Genomic DNA, 17,705 nt, shown 5'->3' with positions numbered 1-17,705 from the left:
CAGGGCAAAGAATTGATCATTTTATTAGCAATCAGAGGCTGACAATGAATCACAAGAACGGAGACTAATTATCAAGTTGAAAAGAAAAATCGTGAGGTGGCCTCAAGTAAACACCCACACAGTAAACATGATTAAAATTCAAACATAAAATTAATCCCCAGACACTTCATCCTCGTAGAACCTCTAATTAACTTTGACGAGGAGGCACGCCGGCCCCCGTATAAATCATAATGAAATGAGTCACTACCGAGAATCATTCTACTTTTACAATGCGTCTATTAACTTTTCATTGGTCAGATGACAACAGTTTGTGCGCCCATGTCTGAGGGAATTTACTGCGAGGCTCTAAGTGAGACCAATTGAAAAGGGGGCGCTATAATTCATCATAGTTAAAAGCGCAAAAAAAAAAAAAAAAAAAAAAAACAGCTCCATCATCGATGTGCAATATGTAGTTCTGTAAACCTTAACACTTGAATGTTGACACTTTGAGATATCTCGACCAGCTTTCGGTGATTGTTTTTGTTTTTTCATTAGCATGATCAGCAATAGGCTTCGCCCACACTCTGGGTGGGCTGCAGGAGGGAGGGGGGGTTCTAAACATACCTCGACCCCGACATTCCCTCATGCACATCCACTTATTGACAGATATTATTTTTCGTCTCTCACATGCTCTCATTTCGGTTGTCTAGCAGTGTTTTTTTTTTTTGCAGAATTCTAGGATGCTCATAATGGAAACAATGAAACGGAAATTCAAATGCATTAGCCATCGTTTAAATGGGGAATATTAGGGCGGGGGAGGTGGGATTCTAAACTTTCCGCTACTATTGTGGAACCCTGCATTCCCACACCAAACCTATCCAGATTTATTTGTTTTTTTCATATAAATATTTTTTTTCAGTGCAATTTTTTGCGCGGTAATTTTTTTTCTACTTCTCCTGGTAGGAGTGCATTTTGGAGGTTTATCGTCATTGCGGTATTTTGAGGCAAATATATGATATTAAGGGAAATAAAGAGTGAATAATGCAAAGGGCCTAAAACAAACACACAAACAAACAAAAAAACATCATCTCTGCACACACTGTTATGAAACTTACTTGCAGGTGCAACGGGGGGAGGAGGTTGTGCTACTGGACTGGCCTCCGAAATAGGAGCAGAGGTTTCTGATTCCAGCACCTGTTGAAGAGGAGGAGTGGGAGCAAGAGGAGGAGGAGGAAGGGGGGTCATTTGAGATTGTGGAAAAGGTGTTGGAAGGGCAGCAACGGGCTCAGAAGGAGGAATAGAGGAGAGGAGGTCTGAGTCAGGAGGCAGGAAAGAGGGTGATGATACAGGTTGGCTTAGCGGTGTTATAGCATCCACTGAAGCAGGAAAAGGAGCAGGAGCAGGGGTATCGGAAGGAGAAGGGGAGGGTGTAGTTACCGGCTCAACAGGAGGAGGAGCGGGAGGAGTTGGCTCAAAAGCAGGAGGCACAACTGCAGGCAAGGAGGAAGAGGGCAGCACCATGTCAATGACAGTAGGTGCCTCTACCTGCTCGGGAGGTGCAGGAGGAGGTGCTGCAGTATCTGTTTTAGGTGGAGCAGGTGGACGAGGTAAGGATGGGATGGGGTCTAATGGAGGAGGAGGAAGAGGAGGAGCAGGAGGCTGCTGACGAGGGACCATCGAAGGTTCACGCATTCGGTTGATGACGTTCTCTGAGAGCTAAAAATGAAGATAACAAAAAAAAGACTCAAAACATTTTAACACAAGGAGAGACACGATCATTATATTTAAGGAAGCATCGTAATGACATAGATGGAATTATGCTTTTGTAAATTACTCAGGTCAACTCCTAGTCTCAACTAAGTGACTTAAAGTGTCACCGTCTAAATTTAAACGTACACAAGCAAGCGAGAGTTCATTCATTCACAAAAGATTAATGCACACGTGGTCTGTGACGTAAATGCATTGACATTCATACTTCCCCCACATTTCACTTTAACACACATTCATAAGTGAAAGGAGGCGCCCTAATTAACATTAACAACAGCTGTTTTGATAAAACGTTTGCGACCGTCAAAAACATGACACCAAAACATTACACAAACAACCACCTACTTTTTGACATTTTTGCAGCAGTTGCGCATGTGCTGAAAAAAAATAATAGGTGCAATGTATATTTTTAAATTAATCGACGCCTGAATATTGGCTGTGACGGTTTACTTGAATATTTTGTAAGTGGAGTGGAGCTCATGTTGTCTTTTTTTTTTTTTTTTGGAGTGTGCAAACATGCTGTCAACTCACCCTGATGCCCTTCACCACTGTTACATTCTCATTCTCATCCGACTCAAATGACACGCGGCGGGTACTGTTATTGGCTCCCATTGTCACGCCGCAGGCCTAAAATGCGTTGAATGCTACATATAATAGTAAAAATTACGATCGATTGGACTTTTAGCAGAGTTCAGAAGTGTTGCGAGTTGTCCGTGGCCCACCCACACGTTTTTGTTCCGGCTTTTCGTGACGTAGCAAGAATACTTGATTTGATTGGTTTTCATTGCAGCATTGAGATTTTCTATTGGTGGTTTTTGTCAATACTCATATGAAGGTCTCATAGAACCAGGAATTTGAGTCACGAAATTATGTTCAATATTTTTAACTCGTTTTGATTGTCTAAATATATAATTAAAATTATTACCGCTATATTTTTTAATCATATTAAATCCAACAACCTCTAAACGTACTTGCTTTAAATATAACATTTACTGTAGTTCCCAAAATGCTACAGTGAATTGACTTGCACAGTGGCATTATGGGAAAATGCCAAATAAACAACGTTTACTTGCTTCATTTTTTAAACTTGTATACTGTAAGCTAAACGCAATCCCTGTGACGTGGGAAAATGCATAGGTTTTGTTTTTTTTTGTTTTTTTAAGGGGGAAGCTTCAAGCTGTTTAACGCCACTGTTTGGACTCAGTGACAAACTTAACATTAATGAAAGAAAAACAACCAAATTATATTGCCATGAATCCATTAAAATGACTGACATAGAAAGGAAAATCCCACATGCTCATGCTTTGCACTGACTGATTTTTTAACACAAATGAAGAGCAACACATTTCCACAAAGGACACAAATGTAAAAGTACTCACAGGCACATATTCTTTATTCTCTTTAAAAAAAAACGCCTTCAAATGGATTTGCAAGTATGTTTGAACGGATTTTCAGGTTAAGAAATTTGTTTTCCTCGGTGCTTCCATAATATAGCTCCTATGGCGAAGAACTATAGTTTTTCAATCTGACAACAAGCGATGATCATCATAAAAAATACATATTGCAGGGACGTGTGCTGTAATTATGGAACAGGGTAGACAGAAGGTGAGGAGGAGGAGGAAGAAGCAGGCGCAGTCTTGCCACAGCTGACCTATTGTAATTCACATCCAACACAGCATATTGCTTGTGGCTTTGGAAAAATGCCCAGATTGTTGCCAGCTTCACTTTCCACCGAGGAGCGTATCTTTGTCCACTCAGTGCACAGGCACATCTGTTGTTTACATTGTATTATGACTCATATTTCAGCGCTTTATTTCTTTGCCTTTGTCTCCCGGCAACACACGCACACAAAATGCTTGAAAATATACAGTCTAAAAAGTCCTATTCCTGCTCAAAAAATATCATTAAAAAACATCTTGAGTATAACTACTGTTGACGTGTTTACTATTTGATTGTGTTAGGTCCTATAATTCAGACTCCACAGTGAAAAATGACAGCTTTTGCTTGTTCCAGAAAATGGTGCTCAAAATATCAAAGTACAGCGCAGAATTGGATTTTACTTGAGTACAGAGGCTCTCATTATAGATGACAGCTCATAAGTCTTGTCCTCAAAACTCAATAGATGATGAGAAAAAGAGTTGTTTCTTGAAGCGATTATGCTGCACATGCATAAATTGAATTCAACAAAACATTTTCAAGTATATTTTCTTGTTGGAGACACATGATGTACTTTTAAATTTACCCCATTGTAATAATCAGCTCTTTAAATAACATCGTTTATATGAAATTGACTGCTTCTTTACGGCACTTTGGGACATTTTTTTTTTAAGTCTCTATTCTATGTGCATGTTTAATTGTATTCCATATGTCATCCTTTGCTAGTTTCACTTTACATGTGAAAAGCACATTCTCTCACTGTATTATATCCCAGGTGTCATTTGCCTCGGCTGTACAAACAAGCTCAACTTAATTGCCCTGGCAATTCTTCTGTTTGTCTTTTATTAATGAAAAGTTGGCTTCCCTCGGGGCAAACCCTCATCTCTAAATCTACATAACAAGTAGGTGGAATATGCTTCAAAAAACGCACTGAAAGCGGCACTTATATCATAAATACACCACTGAATTGCAGCCGAATAAGGACAACTTTTTGTGTGGGTCATAAAGGTTCTTTGGTCATCTCTGATTTAATATTCATGTGGAACCTAACCTTTTTCCAGGGCAACAAAGCACACACTCATAAACTCTTAAAGTCATTCACTGCCATTGACAGCTACAGACTTGAAAGATCCATTTTTACTGGTCTGGCAGTGAATGAGTTCACAGCGTGACCTTGGCCTGTTGTTATTGGTGAACAGAAGGTCGGGAGATTAGGTGGACTGATAAGCCATAAGAATGTTGAAATTAAACCTGGGCCAGAGGAACTTGACTCTCCTTTAAAAAGGAAAACCTTTGCATCTTCTCAGTTTTTTTTTTAAAGCTAGGTGAGAAGAGACATAAAGATAGGTGACAATGTTATCTCGTCATTCCACCGGCACATCAATCATCGTCTAGACTAGTGGGAATCGACCACCTCCACCTCCACAATCAATGTCCTCTACCATTGTCACTGGCACACCAAAGATTGTCAGGGATAAGAGCAAGCAAAGCCTCGCCAAAATTACCACTTCGGATGCTCTTAATGAAAGAGGCTATTAACTAACTGACAAACACTTGCTTCTCTGCCGGCTTTCTTTTTTTTCCTGAGTGAGATATGGATCGAACTTTTCAATAAAGGAGGTCTCTCGCTGTGATCTGAAGATTTCTGTGAAAATCAATGTTGCATTAAAGGACATCACTGGATGGATGGAGGACAAGAACTCTCAAAAAGACATGTGCCTGACCATTCATATCCAAGCACAATGTCCAAATTGTGAGCTCAGCTATTTCTTAACCCTGACAGACTGGTACAGGGTTCGTATGATAGCAAATGCTGAACCAATGCACATGTCGATCTCCCGTTCAATCCTCCTCTCACTCTTGAACAAGACCCCAAGAGACTTGAACTCTTCCACTTGGGCAGGACCGCATCCCCGACATGTGTGAGCCATGCTTTAGTCTGGTCCCTCACCTTGGACCTGTTTGCCAGACAGCAAGACCCAGACATCTTATCTCCGAGGATTATTGGGACACGCAAACCTCTTTGTTACAGTAAGGCTCATCAGGGGGTATTATTATTGTTGTTCTTGTTATTATTACTATTGTTATTGTTGTTATTATTACAACAACAAAAATCACTGCATTAAATCAACATAAAATTAAATTTCATTGCTGAATTTTCGTGGAAAAAAGCTTCTATAGTGTTAAACGAGTAGTTCTTAACCTTGTTGGAGGTATTAAACCCCTGTTTTTTATACATACATTCACAAAATCCTTCGTAATCGGAAAATTAAATGTTTCATACTGCCAAACTCGTAAAATTTGTATTAGAACTACATATCCCATAACTCCCGGATGTAAACCACTCCTCCTCCCACAATTCCTCGGTGTAAACACGCTCGTCCTGCTTCCGGTTTAATTGTTGCTGCAGCTGAAAAAGATGGCTGCAGATACAGGGCGATTCAGGGGCGCTGTCAACAGAAACAAAGATCCCTCCGGTCTTCTCATATCCGTCATAAGGTAATGTTTGTCGCATATATTTTATTTTGCGAAGTAAAAGATTAAGGCGATGCACTTGGTTACTAACGGAAGCAGGGCTAGTTTTGCTGAGGTTCGCGGCGTTGGCTTCCTGTTTGGCTCGGATAGCTCTCGTTTCAATTTGTATATCAAACTGATTCCCTGGTTATACATTTCTTCGGGGAACATGTTTTTATAAGTGTGCCTTCATCGTGAATATTCTTGTTTAATCCGCATTTCCTTGTCAATCGTTAAATCCCACCGAAAGGTTAAAATACTATTTGTGATTGTCATATGTGTTTTATTCTCCTGAAAGCCTGTATAATAATTTGCGTCCATCTTTTTGTCCCTTTTGTGTTAAAGCAAGACAGCAAAGTTAACACATATGAATAGAATACGAATGTAAGATTGACTGTCAAAAGATACATATCAAAAACAAATGTCAACTACTGTTGACGGAAAAAAACTGGCTCTAGAGAGGATACGATACCGCAAGGTTGATTCATTTGTCAATCCATGCATCCATCCAGGACTTTGTCCAGCAGCGATGACGTCCAGGACAGGGAGACTGAGAAGGGACGTCTGGAGGAGGCTTTTGAGACGTGCGACCGAGAATTGGATGAGCTCATCGTCCAGCACTACGCCGAACTCACCACCGCTATCCGCACCTACCAAAGCATCACCGAGCGCATCACCACCTCCCGCAACAAGATCAGACAGGTATGAAGTCCATCAAGACCTCCCGGCGAGTAGCGCGACGCTGACGACGTGTTTGGCGCAGGTGAAGGAGAACCTTCTGTCCTGCAAGATGCTGCTCCATTGCAAACGGGACGAGCTGAGGAAGCTGTGGATCGAGGGCATCGAGCACAAGCATGTCCTGCAGCTCCTGGATGAGATTGAGAGCATCAAGCAGGTGCCTCAAAGCCTGGAGGCTTACATGGCCAGTAAGCACTACCTCCACGCTACGGACATGCTGGTGAGTGCAGAAAGAAATTTTAAAGTGGAGCATACATGAGTCTCTGCTAATCACAAAGAAAACACTTTTCCACAAATGATTTTCCCCTTTTTTTCCCCCATTATTCAACTGCATTTACATGATTTTTTTTTGTGTGTTTTCTGCACTGGCCGTTTGAAATAACGGTTTATTTTAGTAGAAACAATATGTCAATTAAAGTGTCTTTTAAAAAAAAAAAATAACAACTCCAATTCATCATTTCATTGACAAAATAATCAACAGACTCACTCGATTACTAAAGCAATTGTTGCAGATATGCATTCAACACATTGATAATCAATATGTCCATGAAGGTCTAAAGAAATCTAAAAAGCTAAATTTTTTTGGGATGTTTAGTAAACGAGGAGGAAAGGAGTCGAAAGTCGGACTTTAAATTCATTGAGTCACGCTGGTAGAAAGGGGTCAGTGCCAAGGTATAAAGCCCACTTTCTGAGGGCCTTTATACTTGCAAATATTCATAATTTTCTTCCTTGGTCTTCAATGGAATGAGTTGGATTAATCACAGAGTAATTTGTGAGTGTGAGTGCAGCCTATCTCCAAGAATTGACAATTGGAATTCAGACTGTGGTCTCTCCTCCACTGAGCAGCAGTCCTTAAGCCCCGTCGTGTTGGATGAAAACGTCCCCTTCTCTTCTTTCTTTTCATTTCATTTATTCTTTTTTTTTTTTTGTGAATTCCACTTTTGTAAGCTCAATAAAATTCGCTGTGCCCCAAGTTTTTTTGTATACATCGTTGCTATTGGGCAGAAACTTTTTGAGTTCAGATATGGTAAATTTCATGTTCATTTCACAAATAGATAATGTTTGGCCGTGAACCACTGTCAAGTGTTGGAAATACTTGAATTACTGGTTGCTTTTGAACAAAGACGGCTTACGCAAATGTGCAAAATTCATTACTACAGTCCGTTGCTACGATACACCCAGTTTAAATTCAACTATAAAAAGTCTAAAAAAATAAAAAGTCTAAAAAAACGAACCCTTTTTTTCTTTTTGTCAAGTGGATTTATTGTCTTGTTCCTTCATAATTCAATAAATCAAGCAAAATATTTCTTTCTCAATCCAGTACCCAATAATCGGATGAAATTCAGTGGGATGTCCAAATACAGTACTAGAATATTTAGTACCTTTCTAAAAGGGGGCAATATGGTCTTTCAACTTTATTGGCAATGATGTTACGAATAAAGTAGTTGCTAAAATAAATTGTAATGATCATATTGGGCTGTTCTGCATGATTGTTTCCTCTCATCTTTGTCCCCGTCCCGCTCAGGTGTCGGCTGTGGAGTCGCTGGAGGGTCCATTGCTGCAGGTGGAGGGCCTGGGCGACCTGCGCCTGGAGCTCCACAGCAAGAAGCTCAACATGCACCTGGTGCTCATCGACGAGCTCCACCGCCACCTCTACATCAAATCCACCAGTCGCCTGGGACACAAGAACAAGGACAGGAACGCGCCGCGCCTTCCGGGGTATGACTTGGACTAGGCCTTTTCTTCTTTAATCACTTGATTTCGTGCAGCTTGCCTGCGTCAAATCTCCATTCGTGCGCCAAGGAAATGTTTCTCCAATTATTGTGCATTGATAGATACACATCTTCCTGCCTACATCTTGTTTAATAGTTGGCTTTATGTGTCCAAAAGTGGCCTTCATTATAAGTTCAAACGAGTGCCAATTATTTCCTGTCTGGACACCAGCCCAATTATAGACAGGCGCTTCTCTATCTTTCCCTGACTCCAAAGCCTCAATGTGGACTGTGCAGATGTGCAATCATCATATTGGGGCTAGTGCAGCGCAGCCTCTTTGTTTTGTTCACGCTTGCATGTGTGGGTGATCTAATGACTGCGGCGCTGGCTCCGCGAGGCACGGTCATTTATTCCGGAGGGTCAGCCGGCGACAGGCGCCCGCCTTCGCACGTTAGTCAGCCGTCGCTGGGCCTGAAAGGGTCCAAAGGAAATTGGCTCATTGGAAGTCTGCTCCGGGTCCCCACGCAGATGTGATACGACATGCTTAACCAGTAGCGGAGGGCGGCTTCGTTTTGGCTGCTAATGCGCCACTTCCTGTTTGAGACATTTGATGTTTGTGCTTTCCAGTTCGGCGGGAAAAGACACGTCCCCCGTGCCGGCGTTGGAGGTCGGCGGCCTTTCCACCCCGCGCAAACACCTGGATTCAATGCAGTTTGGCACTCCAGGATCAAGTGGTAGAGCATATTTACCCTTTTTTTTTAATTTTACGATTGCCGTTCACATGGGATTCTTTATTAAGGTGCACACACACACACACACATCATTCGATCCCTTTACACAATATCACATTTTCTACATGGATACTAAAATATTTTGGTCATGTTAGGCCAGCTGTGTATAGACTTGTGGAGAAAACCTTTTTATTCGCAAAACATAGTTGACCACTTCCAGAATATTCCGTGCACTATGTTGAGCGCAGTTTGTGATCAGGCTCGTCTTAAGCATAATTTGCATGTCATTCGGGTTTTGCATTACCAGCCCCACTAGACGATCACACACGTGGCGGGAAGCGGAGGAAGTTCGCCTCTTTTGTCACAACAGCCTCAGCTGCCACCGCTGCGTTAGTGTGACTTTCCCTCCCTCGCCGACGTTACAATCATCTTGTCCGCCTTTATCTGCATCGTTTGTCATCCGCCGTCGCTGTCATCGCAGAGGGGGGCATTCCTAACGCTTCAACTGGCAACCGGTGCTGATAATGCACAAGAACAAAAATGAGAATTTAATGAAAAAACATCAAGCGGGCAATATGTTTGTGTCACACATCCCAGACTCATAGGAGTTTTTCATTGTATAATAATAACATTTTGCGCACTTTACTATTAGCTTGTTATTCAAGATTTTCTTGAGTCTTACTGCGACTTATCTCGACTTCTTTTTTGTGTGTAGAGAATGCATTTCTGGAGGAACCGCATGTCAAGGCTTAATAAAAAAAAACATTAACGTACATGCAACCATGTGAAATGAATTGGAACAGTATTAATATGATTTTCTCTCCTGCTGGTCCACATGCGCTCATGTTTATGCGGCCAATAAGCTGACACGAGCACAATTGGTCACTAATATGTCGATAGTAAGGGCGCTGGAGCGCTAAAAGCTAAACCGCAGATTTGTCTAGATGATTCAAAGAAAGGAGCAATTAGCAGGCCCGCGGGCCATAAAGTGCCTGCTTGCTGGCACGCTAACAGCTGCGCTGCGCGGCGCCTTGGTCCGTGGCTTCAGCATGCCATTTTGCCTAATAGCATTAGAGCACCTCATTTGTAGCTCGTCATTGTCATCATTCTTACACAAACGGCAAGAAGAGGCAAAGGCCACCCAAAGTCCATTAACTTGCCATAAACACGAACTCCCATATTCTCGTGGAAATTGCTCGCCGCTAATTCTGCGAAGTGCTATTATGTTTTTATCTTTTGGTGTGTGCTATATTAAAAAGCTCCTCCTGTGCACGCCCCCAGCATCTCTGAGGCCCACGTTTCTACGGCAGTTGTTGTAGAGAGGCAGGATGAAAGATGCCACTCATTTTCATCATAATCTCAATTTGCTCCTCGCGGTCTGAATATCTGCATGTCCTAAGCTGTGTTTTCCCTCCAGTGCGGGACCTTCAACCAGACGCGCGGGACTCTGCTCAATTAGAGCTCCCGGAGGCGGACCCGGAGGAAAACAGCGTAGAGTTCATGGGCATCCTCATAAAGGTACAGGACCCGATTGACCCACTTGATTTTGTCACAACATACCATCAAACACGGGCTGTGGTTCCTTCCCTCAGGCTCTGGCCAAGCTGAAGAAGATCCCAGAGACCATCAAAGCAATCATGGAAAGGCTGGAGCCGGAGCTCAAGCAGATAGCCAAGAGGTCCACCACGCAGATCGCAGACCATGCCTACCAAAGAGGCCAGAACCTTGCTCAGGAGAGCCAACCCAGGTACACTGCAATTGGAGATTTAGATTAAATCCGAGCTTCTTTCATCCGTGTACTTTGTGTCAAATATTCTACCCCTCTCCAGCGTGAAGTATTTTTGCATGAAAAAAAAAGGACTTAGTTATGGATGGCAGACTTAACCTCTGCCAGATATGAAAGCAAACAACGGCAAAGGCCTCTAGTCAAGTCTTCCCTGCTGTGCAGCTAGAAAAAAAAAACACTTTTAACACACTGCCCATACAACTGGTCGACAGCTTAAAAGTGCTCACGCCTGGCGATGCCGGATGGCTAAGGAGCGGCGCCGTCTTCCTCCAGCTCTGCTTGTTTTCCGTGGCATCCCATCCGACCTCGCCATGCATTAGGGCGCCACGCATGCTTATTTACAATTTTGCACGCGTGGCGTGTTGCGTACTGCATCGGATGCGAACACATCCTGTTTATCCGCACACTCACTTCCTTTTGGAGTTGAGACGGGTTGCCATGGAAACTTGAAGGAAGCACTGTTTGTGGAGGACAGTCTACTACAATGTCTTATACTTAAAAATGGTATTGGTATCAGTTCGGAAAAAAACAAAAAATAATAATAATAATAATAAAACATCTAAAAACGTCATTCTTTACACCGTATAATAGATATTGTGAATTAAATGAAGCGGTCTGTGCTCCATTTCCCATGCACCCGACGGCCTTGGCAGAGCCCTGGGAGAATTTAGATTTTTTTTTTTTTGTTGTGCATACGTCTCAGCGGTTGACCGGCATGCTCTGCGGCACCCCCCCACAGGCTCCTGCTGGAGTTGCTGGAGCTCCTCTTTGACAAGTTGAAGGCGGTGGCGCAGGCGCACGGCGCGGTGCTGGCCCACCTGCAGCGTGTAGCCGCGCAGTGCCCGGGCGGCGCCCACCAGGAGGGCATCAAGCTGTACGAGCAGGCCGACGTCTCTGCCAAGATCCAGACCGTGCTGCAGGTCAGACTCGACTCGGGAATGCTAAAAAGCCTGCCGTGGCCACCGCGCAAGAGGAAACATTCACTGATGTGGAATGATATGATCTATATTAGTTGGTGTACTCAGTCTTACTCGTTTGGGGTTTTATAATGAATATCTCTCTCTCTCTCTCTAATATGGCTTGAGTCTTACGTCCACACGGTTGCTGAGAATATTAATTCACCTTATGATGAGCAGCAGATGAACGCACTATGGATGGGCTTCGGTTTGTCAGCAAGTCCTAAATGAGCGGCAATTGATCATGATCATCTTCGTTCTCGGACATGTTGAATTGTTATTCTTTTCATAAAGGGAGTTTCTTCATCGCTGGGGACGATAGCACACCTCTAAGTGTCCATCTCTCCTCTTATTGCTGATTACTCACTTGTTTGCATATTCCACATTGTCGCAATTTTCCAACACCTCGCTTGCACCTTTATCATTTCCTCTGTAATCTCATTACGGCCGGAGATCGCCCGGCAGCATAGTGGCAATTCTGATGACTTGCACCCTTGTATATTTTTATTGGCTGCTGTGATGGATCTTATCTCCCGATGCCGTGCAGTTGGAGTTTTAGTCATTTTACAACTTCAATGTCTCAGTAGTTTATTTTTAAAATGAAGTAGTTGAGCCTAATGGATATGTTGTTTTTAGAGTATGAACATGTGTGTGTAGACGTTTCATACACACAGAATGATTAGGAACGCCATGTTTTTTTCTTTTTTAGTTACAGAATTAATGTGGTCAGATCACATTAATTTCCATTTTGAAGACTGTTAAAAGATCTTCTTGAATATGATTTACATCCAGGCCTTTTGGACGCTTTGGCGGTTCCTCAAAGTTGTCAGGCGGCAGCATCAAGGGCGAGCTTCTTAAATGTGGACTCCGCTTTGATAAGTCGTCTGCTGTGATTTTCCTTTTCTTGGACGATGATATCTTTTTGACACATTGCTCCCCATTATTGGCATCCCAAGGCTCCACTGTTACTTGCTAATCTCTCTTGCTCATCGCGTTGGATTTTGTTCCTATTCATATCTCTGGCCACAAAATGATTATTTAATGGTTGCAAATTAAATCAACACACGCAGGGAAAAATGAATCCGAGTCATTTTTTTTTCTTCCAATATGCAAATGAGCCCTATGAAAAGGGGGCAAATTGAAGCAGAGAGCAGTGCATGTAGAAGACAATGAGATATGAAGAGCAAATGGCCAAAATTTCAATCACATTTCTTCCCCTCGTATTTCCGTTTTTCACGAACTTTACATCATTAGTCCTGCGCCATTCCTGGGCCACCCAGGAAGACGTGCACCGAGGCTAAATGGACATATGGAGTCATGTCATACATGGGGCGCGTCATATCCGAGGAGCGAGAATAACGGAACCTTTTGAAAAATGGGAGGTGACGAGAGCGAGCGAATGCAATGATGATGTGGGGGAAGTTAACTTTTTTTCTGTCGGGGCTCGTCCTATAGTTAGAATCTGATAAGATTTTTATGAAGCCTGATAAGACATTGATAGATTTGGCTAAAAGGAGGACGCGGCCCGGCACCGTGGTCACACGGACATGTTCAGTCTCTTTCTGTAGAAAAAAATTGTTTGATTCTCACAGATTGGGATAGTTTGAGGTGATAGTGAAATGGACGTCAATCAATCGTTTAATCTTTTTTTCTTTCAGAGATGTTTTCAGCTATTTCATGCACTCAATCTTGTAGGCACGTTTTGAGGAACATCTTTGGGATAACTCTGTGTAGAACATTAGGTGAGATAGGCCAGTGGTTCTCTAAAGTTTTTTCAATGATGTAACCCCCTGTGACCCCCCCCTCACAGCCAAGCAATTTTGGACGGGTAAAAAAATGCTGTGCCATCCATATCCAGTATATGAAACTTTGAAACTATCGCTTGATGTATTCGATAACAACAATTATTATTATTATTTCCAGAAAATTGTGTCACTAAACGATTAATAAAATAATAATAGTTATAATAATAATAAAGAGTTATTAGCAATGGGTTTTAATGTCTAGACAAAGCTACCGCAAAATTTCTACCATAAATCGCACTGGAGTATAAGATGCACCTACAAAATTCAACAGAAAATGTATTTTTGTGATGCATAGAAATACCTGTTTAGAAATAAACGCAACACAGCGTATTTTTAAAGTAACATCGACACGCACTGATTGTTAGAATACTGCACCAACACAACAATAATACACCTGCTTGTATGTAGTGGTGGAGTGTGTCCCCTGGTGGTGAGTTCAAATTCAAAATCAATCTTTTGATAGTCTTCTTCTGCCTCTGTTTATCAGGACATTGTCCTCTGGTGGCAGGTAAAAAAAAAAAATCGCATTGTGTGCGGATACAGGTGCTGCTGATGGAGTATCTGGATGTGAAGAACAGCCGCAGCGCCACGGAGCCATCAGCCCAGCTCGCCTACGCCAGCACGGGCAGCGAGTTTGCGGCTTTCTTCGCCAAGAAGAAACCACAGCGCGCCAAGCAGTCGCTCTTTAAGTAAGGGCCACGCTGATCACGGGCATACGATTCTGTGAGACATCGTTATCGTGATGCTTTGTTTGGTGTCAACATTTCCACGCCTCTCCTAGGTTCGAATCGTCATCTCACGCCATCAGCATGAGCGCCTACTTGAGAGAGCAGAGACGAGAACTCTACAGCAAGAGCGGAGAGCTGCAAGGTGAGGAGGCAGAGTATCCAAGTGTCGGCGCGAAGTCAAAGTTATATATTATTATTAGCAGTAGTTATTCAGTTTGGTCTTCAGCAGTCATTTTTATTTACTATATAGGATTTTTGTTTTTAGCATGAGTTAGATTCAAGATTTATTATCATGTGCACAGTCTAGAAACAAGTTTCTCCATACAATTGAATTATTTTGTTTCTTTTGGTTAACTGCATGATTAACCTTGAACAGCACAACAACAATTCCATGCATAACATTGTTTGTTTATTAGCCTACTCCTAAAATAGTGATAATAGCGGGTTGACGAGAGGGAGTGCGCATACCGCCCGAACAAAGCGGACCCTGAAGTAACCGCCCTGAAAAAGAAAGGGATAGCGGGGTGACTTTGCACAGTATAGCCACGGGACAGACCTTCAAACCCCTCAAACACACACAGCGAGCAGCGAGTGAGCAAGCTGCACAGTCAGACCCCGGAGAATCAAAGCTGCTCGATTGCTCCTCGCCGCGGCTTCGGCCGTGACCTTGAGGTTTTGCTCGGCGCCGCTGTTTGCCTGCAGCCGCTCCTACCTTCACACCCGAGCTCCCCGGGGGCCATCAAACGCAGGAAAAAGACAGACAGGAAAGCTTCAAGCTTTTAAAATCGAAACCACGGTTAATCAAGCTTCATCTCAAGTTCAATGGCTTCCTGCCGAAATGCTCGAAATTACGGCTGCGACTATCAATAATAACGCGACTCAGCGTGCCAGGCCCCGCCTTTTAAAGGGCAAGTCAAATTTTCTTGACAGTAACATGTTCTACGCGGCCACACTATAAGGAGAAATACATCACCAAGTAAAAGCGAAAAGGCAAACAAATATATTAAAAAAAAAAAAGTAAATATAATTGCAAAAAAATTGTTCACTTATTTATTGATGTATCTTCCTGAAAACCAGCCTTGCGTCCACTCTTGTGTCCATTTAATCCCGGCAAGACGATGTGAATGGTAGGGCCAGGATGTCCTCTACCGAGCACATGAGGACACAGTAGGGTATATCTCACGTATCCACGATAATAAATAGTCCTGCTCTCAAGAGGATGCAGAAATGTTGTCATTGCTCGGCTGACAAGCAAGTAAGACATTCCCATCATCCAAATGCTGCAATATGAAATCAAATGACAAGCATTTGAGTCACAAACAAGGAAAAATGTTGCAGCACTCGCTTGCTTTTCCGCTGAGTGAATGGCAGCTTCTTTCCATAGCACAAAGGAGTGGCATTGATCAACTGTGGATAAAGGGGAAAAAAAAAAAACAAATGGGCTTGAAATAACACCCCCCCCCATCTTCCATCTGTCTGAAACTCAAAAAAGAACAGGCAGGATTCTTTTTTTTTTTTTTTTTTTTTTAGTGGCTGAATGCCTGCGAGCGTTCATAAGAAGATGAGATTTCTTTGGGCTTTCATTTCACCTGTCACAATGCGCCAGCGCCGGCTGTCCGCAAAGAGACCAGGCCCCTGGCGCAACGGGATTGAACCACTAGGAAATCATTTAGCAAGTAAAAATAAGTCCACTGCGCCTGTGAGAGGGGGTTAAAAGTCCTTGTTTTCATCAGGGTCCGTCCGTCCAGCCAAGAAGCCATTAAGAGATTTGTAGCGGAAAAGAATTTAGGAAAAACATGCATCGCATGAAATTTGCAGCTCCATCGAGTAACATGAATACCACAACAAGATATTATTATTATTATAAAGCAGAGGCTGTTGGGTTCTTTTTTGGGTGAAGGTAAAGAAAATATTCAACACCCATACATAATGAAACTAACATTCAAATCTACGTCTTCGTAAAACTCTAACTATAGTGCCCTTCGTTTTCGTCTGGCGGTTGTCTTGCATGAGATTTTTCCGGCTCATTTTGAGTGATTCTTTTGTTTTGGTTTTGAATACAAAAGAGAGGTCACGTAAACAGGAACCAGCGCGCGAGCCGAGTTCGATTTCATTTTTCGTAGACTTTGAAATGAAGGCATAATATATGTAAGCGCCGGCCGTATATCAATGTATCACATGCACGGGAAGACACAATTGCCTCATACGCTTCAATTAACCCACGCGTCTTTATAATCGCGAGGAATGTAGCAATATTGCACGTGTGCATGGGGGTTTCTTCACTTCACACCAGCGCATCCACTTCCAATCACACTTTCGATGAATAAATGATGAAAGTTGCAATTTTCCAGCTGCAGATGTGTTACGCCCCCCCCCACCCCATACCGCCACTGTTTCATCGTTGTCTGTTCCGGCAGCTGATGACACGGAATAGCCCGTGGGTGGTTTTAGAGGTGAAGTGAAAATATTTGTGTATGTTCCCCCCTCCCCCACGCATTCACCACGCTAAGGCAATAATACATTTTAAAAGCGCTATCCGGCTTTTGTTTACGGCTGGCTATTTCGTCACGTGTAATATTGTCTTGCCCGAGGGAATATTTGAAGTCATACCGCGCAAGCCTGCCCGCCATACGTATGCATCGAAACACGCTTTGGGATGGAATGTCTTTCACACATTTCTCCTTTTGACATTCCACATTATTGGTGCTGACAAATGTATTGACAAGGCGCTTAACTACCCCCCTGGCCCACTGATAGGAGAAAATCAGATTCAAAAGCTTTCCACACGGATGTTACTCCAGTTGTACACAAAATGGAAATAAACTAGCTGCGACAACCAGGAAAGACAGAAAATGTCCAAAATTTGCGGTGATGTCACATTTTACAAATAGAAGAGAAAATGCGACGTGCATCATAGGGGGAGGTCATGCGATGTTAGCTAATTTCGCATTGAAATGCCGACGCTAGCGGTCGAGGACGGGCCTTTAATCATTTGCGTTCTAGAATGATTTGCAAGCGCAGGTGCCATTAGGCTCATACTGTATTTGCCTTCTTTTTCAGTCATCCATCCTCCCGAGTACTTTTCCTTTCCTCCGCACACAGCAATCGATACTCGACTTCCCCTGACCTCGCCATTACGGTTGAACATATTCCCAAAGCAAAGCGCAGATGAGATTTGAATTTGGTCGGCGGACCCGGTGGATTTATTGTCATCGTTATGGGATTTGAATGCCGGGGGCGACGGCCTCTGCACGTTTCGAATGTGCTGACTTCATAGGAATCAATCTGGCCAGTCCTTCGCGCGCTTGTGTCACCAGGATGACGGATGACGG

General features: G+C 42.9%; 2 protein-coding genes across 6 annotated transcripts in view; one reads left to right on the top strand and one right to left on the bottom strand.

Moving 5' to 3' along the window:
* The window catches only part of chchd3a (coiled-coil-helix-coiled-coil-helix domain containing 3a), a 35,253-nt gene extending 32,773 nt beyond the window's left edge, over positions 1 to 2,480 (bottom strand). For 3 of the 4 annotated variants that reach the window (XM_088407091.1, XM_088407093.1, XM_088407092.1), the window contains exons 1-3: positions 2,278 to 2,480; positions 1,417 to 1,695; positions 1,095 to 1,173 (exon numbers count right to left, since the gene is read on the bottom strand). In XM_088407091.1, the coding sequence (XP_088263217.1) occupies positions 1,095 to 1,173; positions 1,417 to 1,695; positions 2,278 to 2,358 (439 nt within the window). In that variant the 5' untranslated portion in view covers positions 2,359 to 2,480. The remainder of the gene's footprint in view (positions 1 to 1,094; positions 1,174 to 1,416; positions 1,696 to 2,277) is intronic. The other variant, XM_088407094.1, reaches the window with a different exon arrangement.
* A 3,293-nt stretch (positions 2,481 to 5,773) lies between these two features.
* The window catches only part of exoc4 (exocyst complex component 4), a 43,031-nt gene continuing 31,099 nt past the window's right edge, over positions 5,774 to 17,705 (top strand). For both annotated transcript variants that reach the window (XM_088406842.1, XM_088406843.1), the window contains exons 1-10: positions 5,774 to 5,901; positions 6,429 to 6,618; positions 6,680 to 6,874; positions 8,180 to 8,373; positions 8,995 to 9,101; positions 10,516 to 10,616; positions 10,691 to 10,845; positions 11,624 to 11,804; positions 14,189 to 14,334; positions 14,427 to 14,515. In XM_088406842.1, coding sequence (XP_088262968.1) covers positions 5,822 to 5,901; positions 6,429 to 6,618; positions 6,680 to 6,874; positions 8,180 to 8,373; positions 8,995 to 9,101; positions 10,516 to 10,616; positions 10,691 to 10,845; positions 11,624 to 11,804; positions 14,189 to 14,334; positions 14,427 to 14,515 — 1,438 coding nt within the window. In that variant the 5' untranslated portion in view covers positions 5,774 to 5,821. The remainder of the gene's footprint in view (positions 5,902 to 6,428; positions 6,619 to 6,679; positions 6,875 to 8,179; positions 8,374 to 8,994; positions 9,102 to 10,515; positions 10,617 to 10,690; positions 10,846 to 11,623; positions 11,805 to 14,188; positions 14,335 to 14,426; positions 14,516 to 17,705) is intronic.

Source organism: Hippichthys cyanospilos, chromosome 22 (genome assembly GCF_059441005.1).
Source record: "Hippichthys cyanospilos isolate Australia breed blue-spotted pipefish chromosome 22, RoL_Hcya_1.0, whole genome shotgun sequence".
Lineage (NCBI taxonomy): Eukaryota > Metazoa > Chordata > Actinopteri > Syngnathiformes > Syngnathidae > Hippichthys > Hippichthys cyanospilos.
The sequence above is the reverse complement of the archived record's forward strand: the minus strand, read 5'-3'. Positions and strand labels throughout refer to the sequence as shown.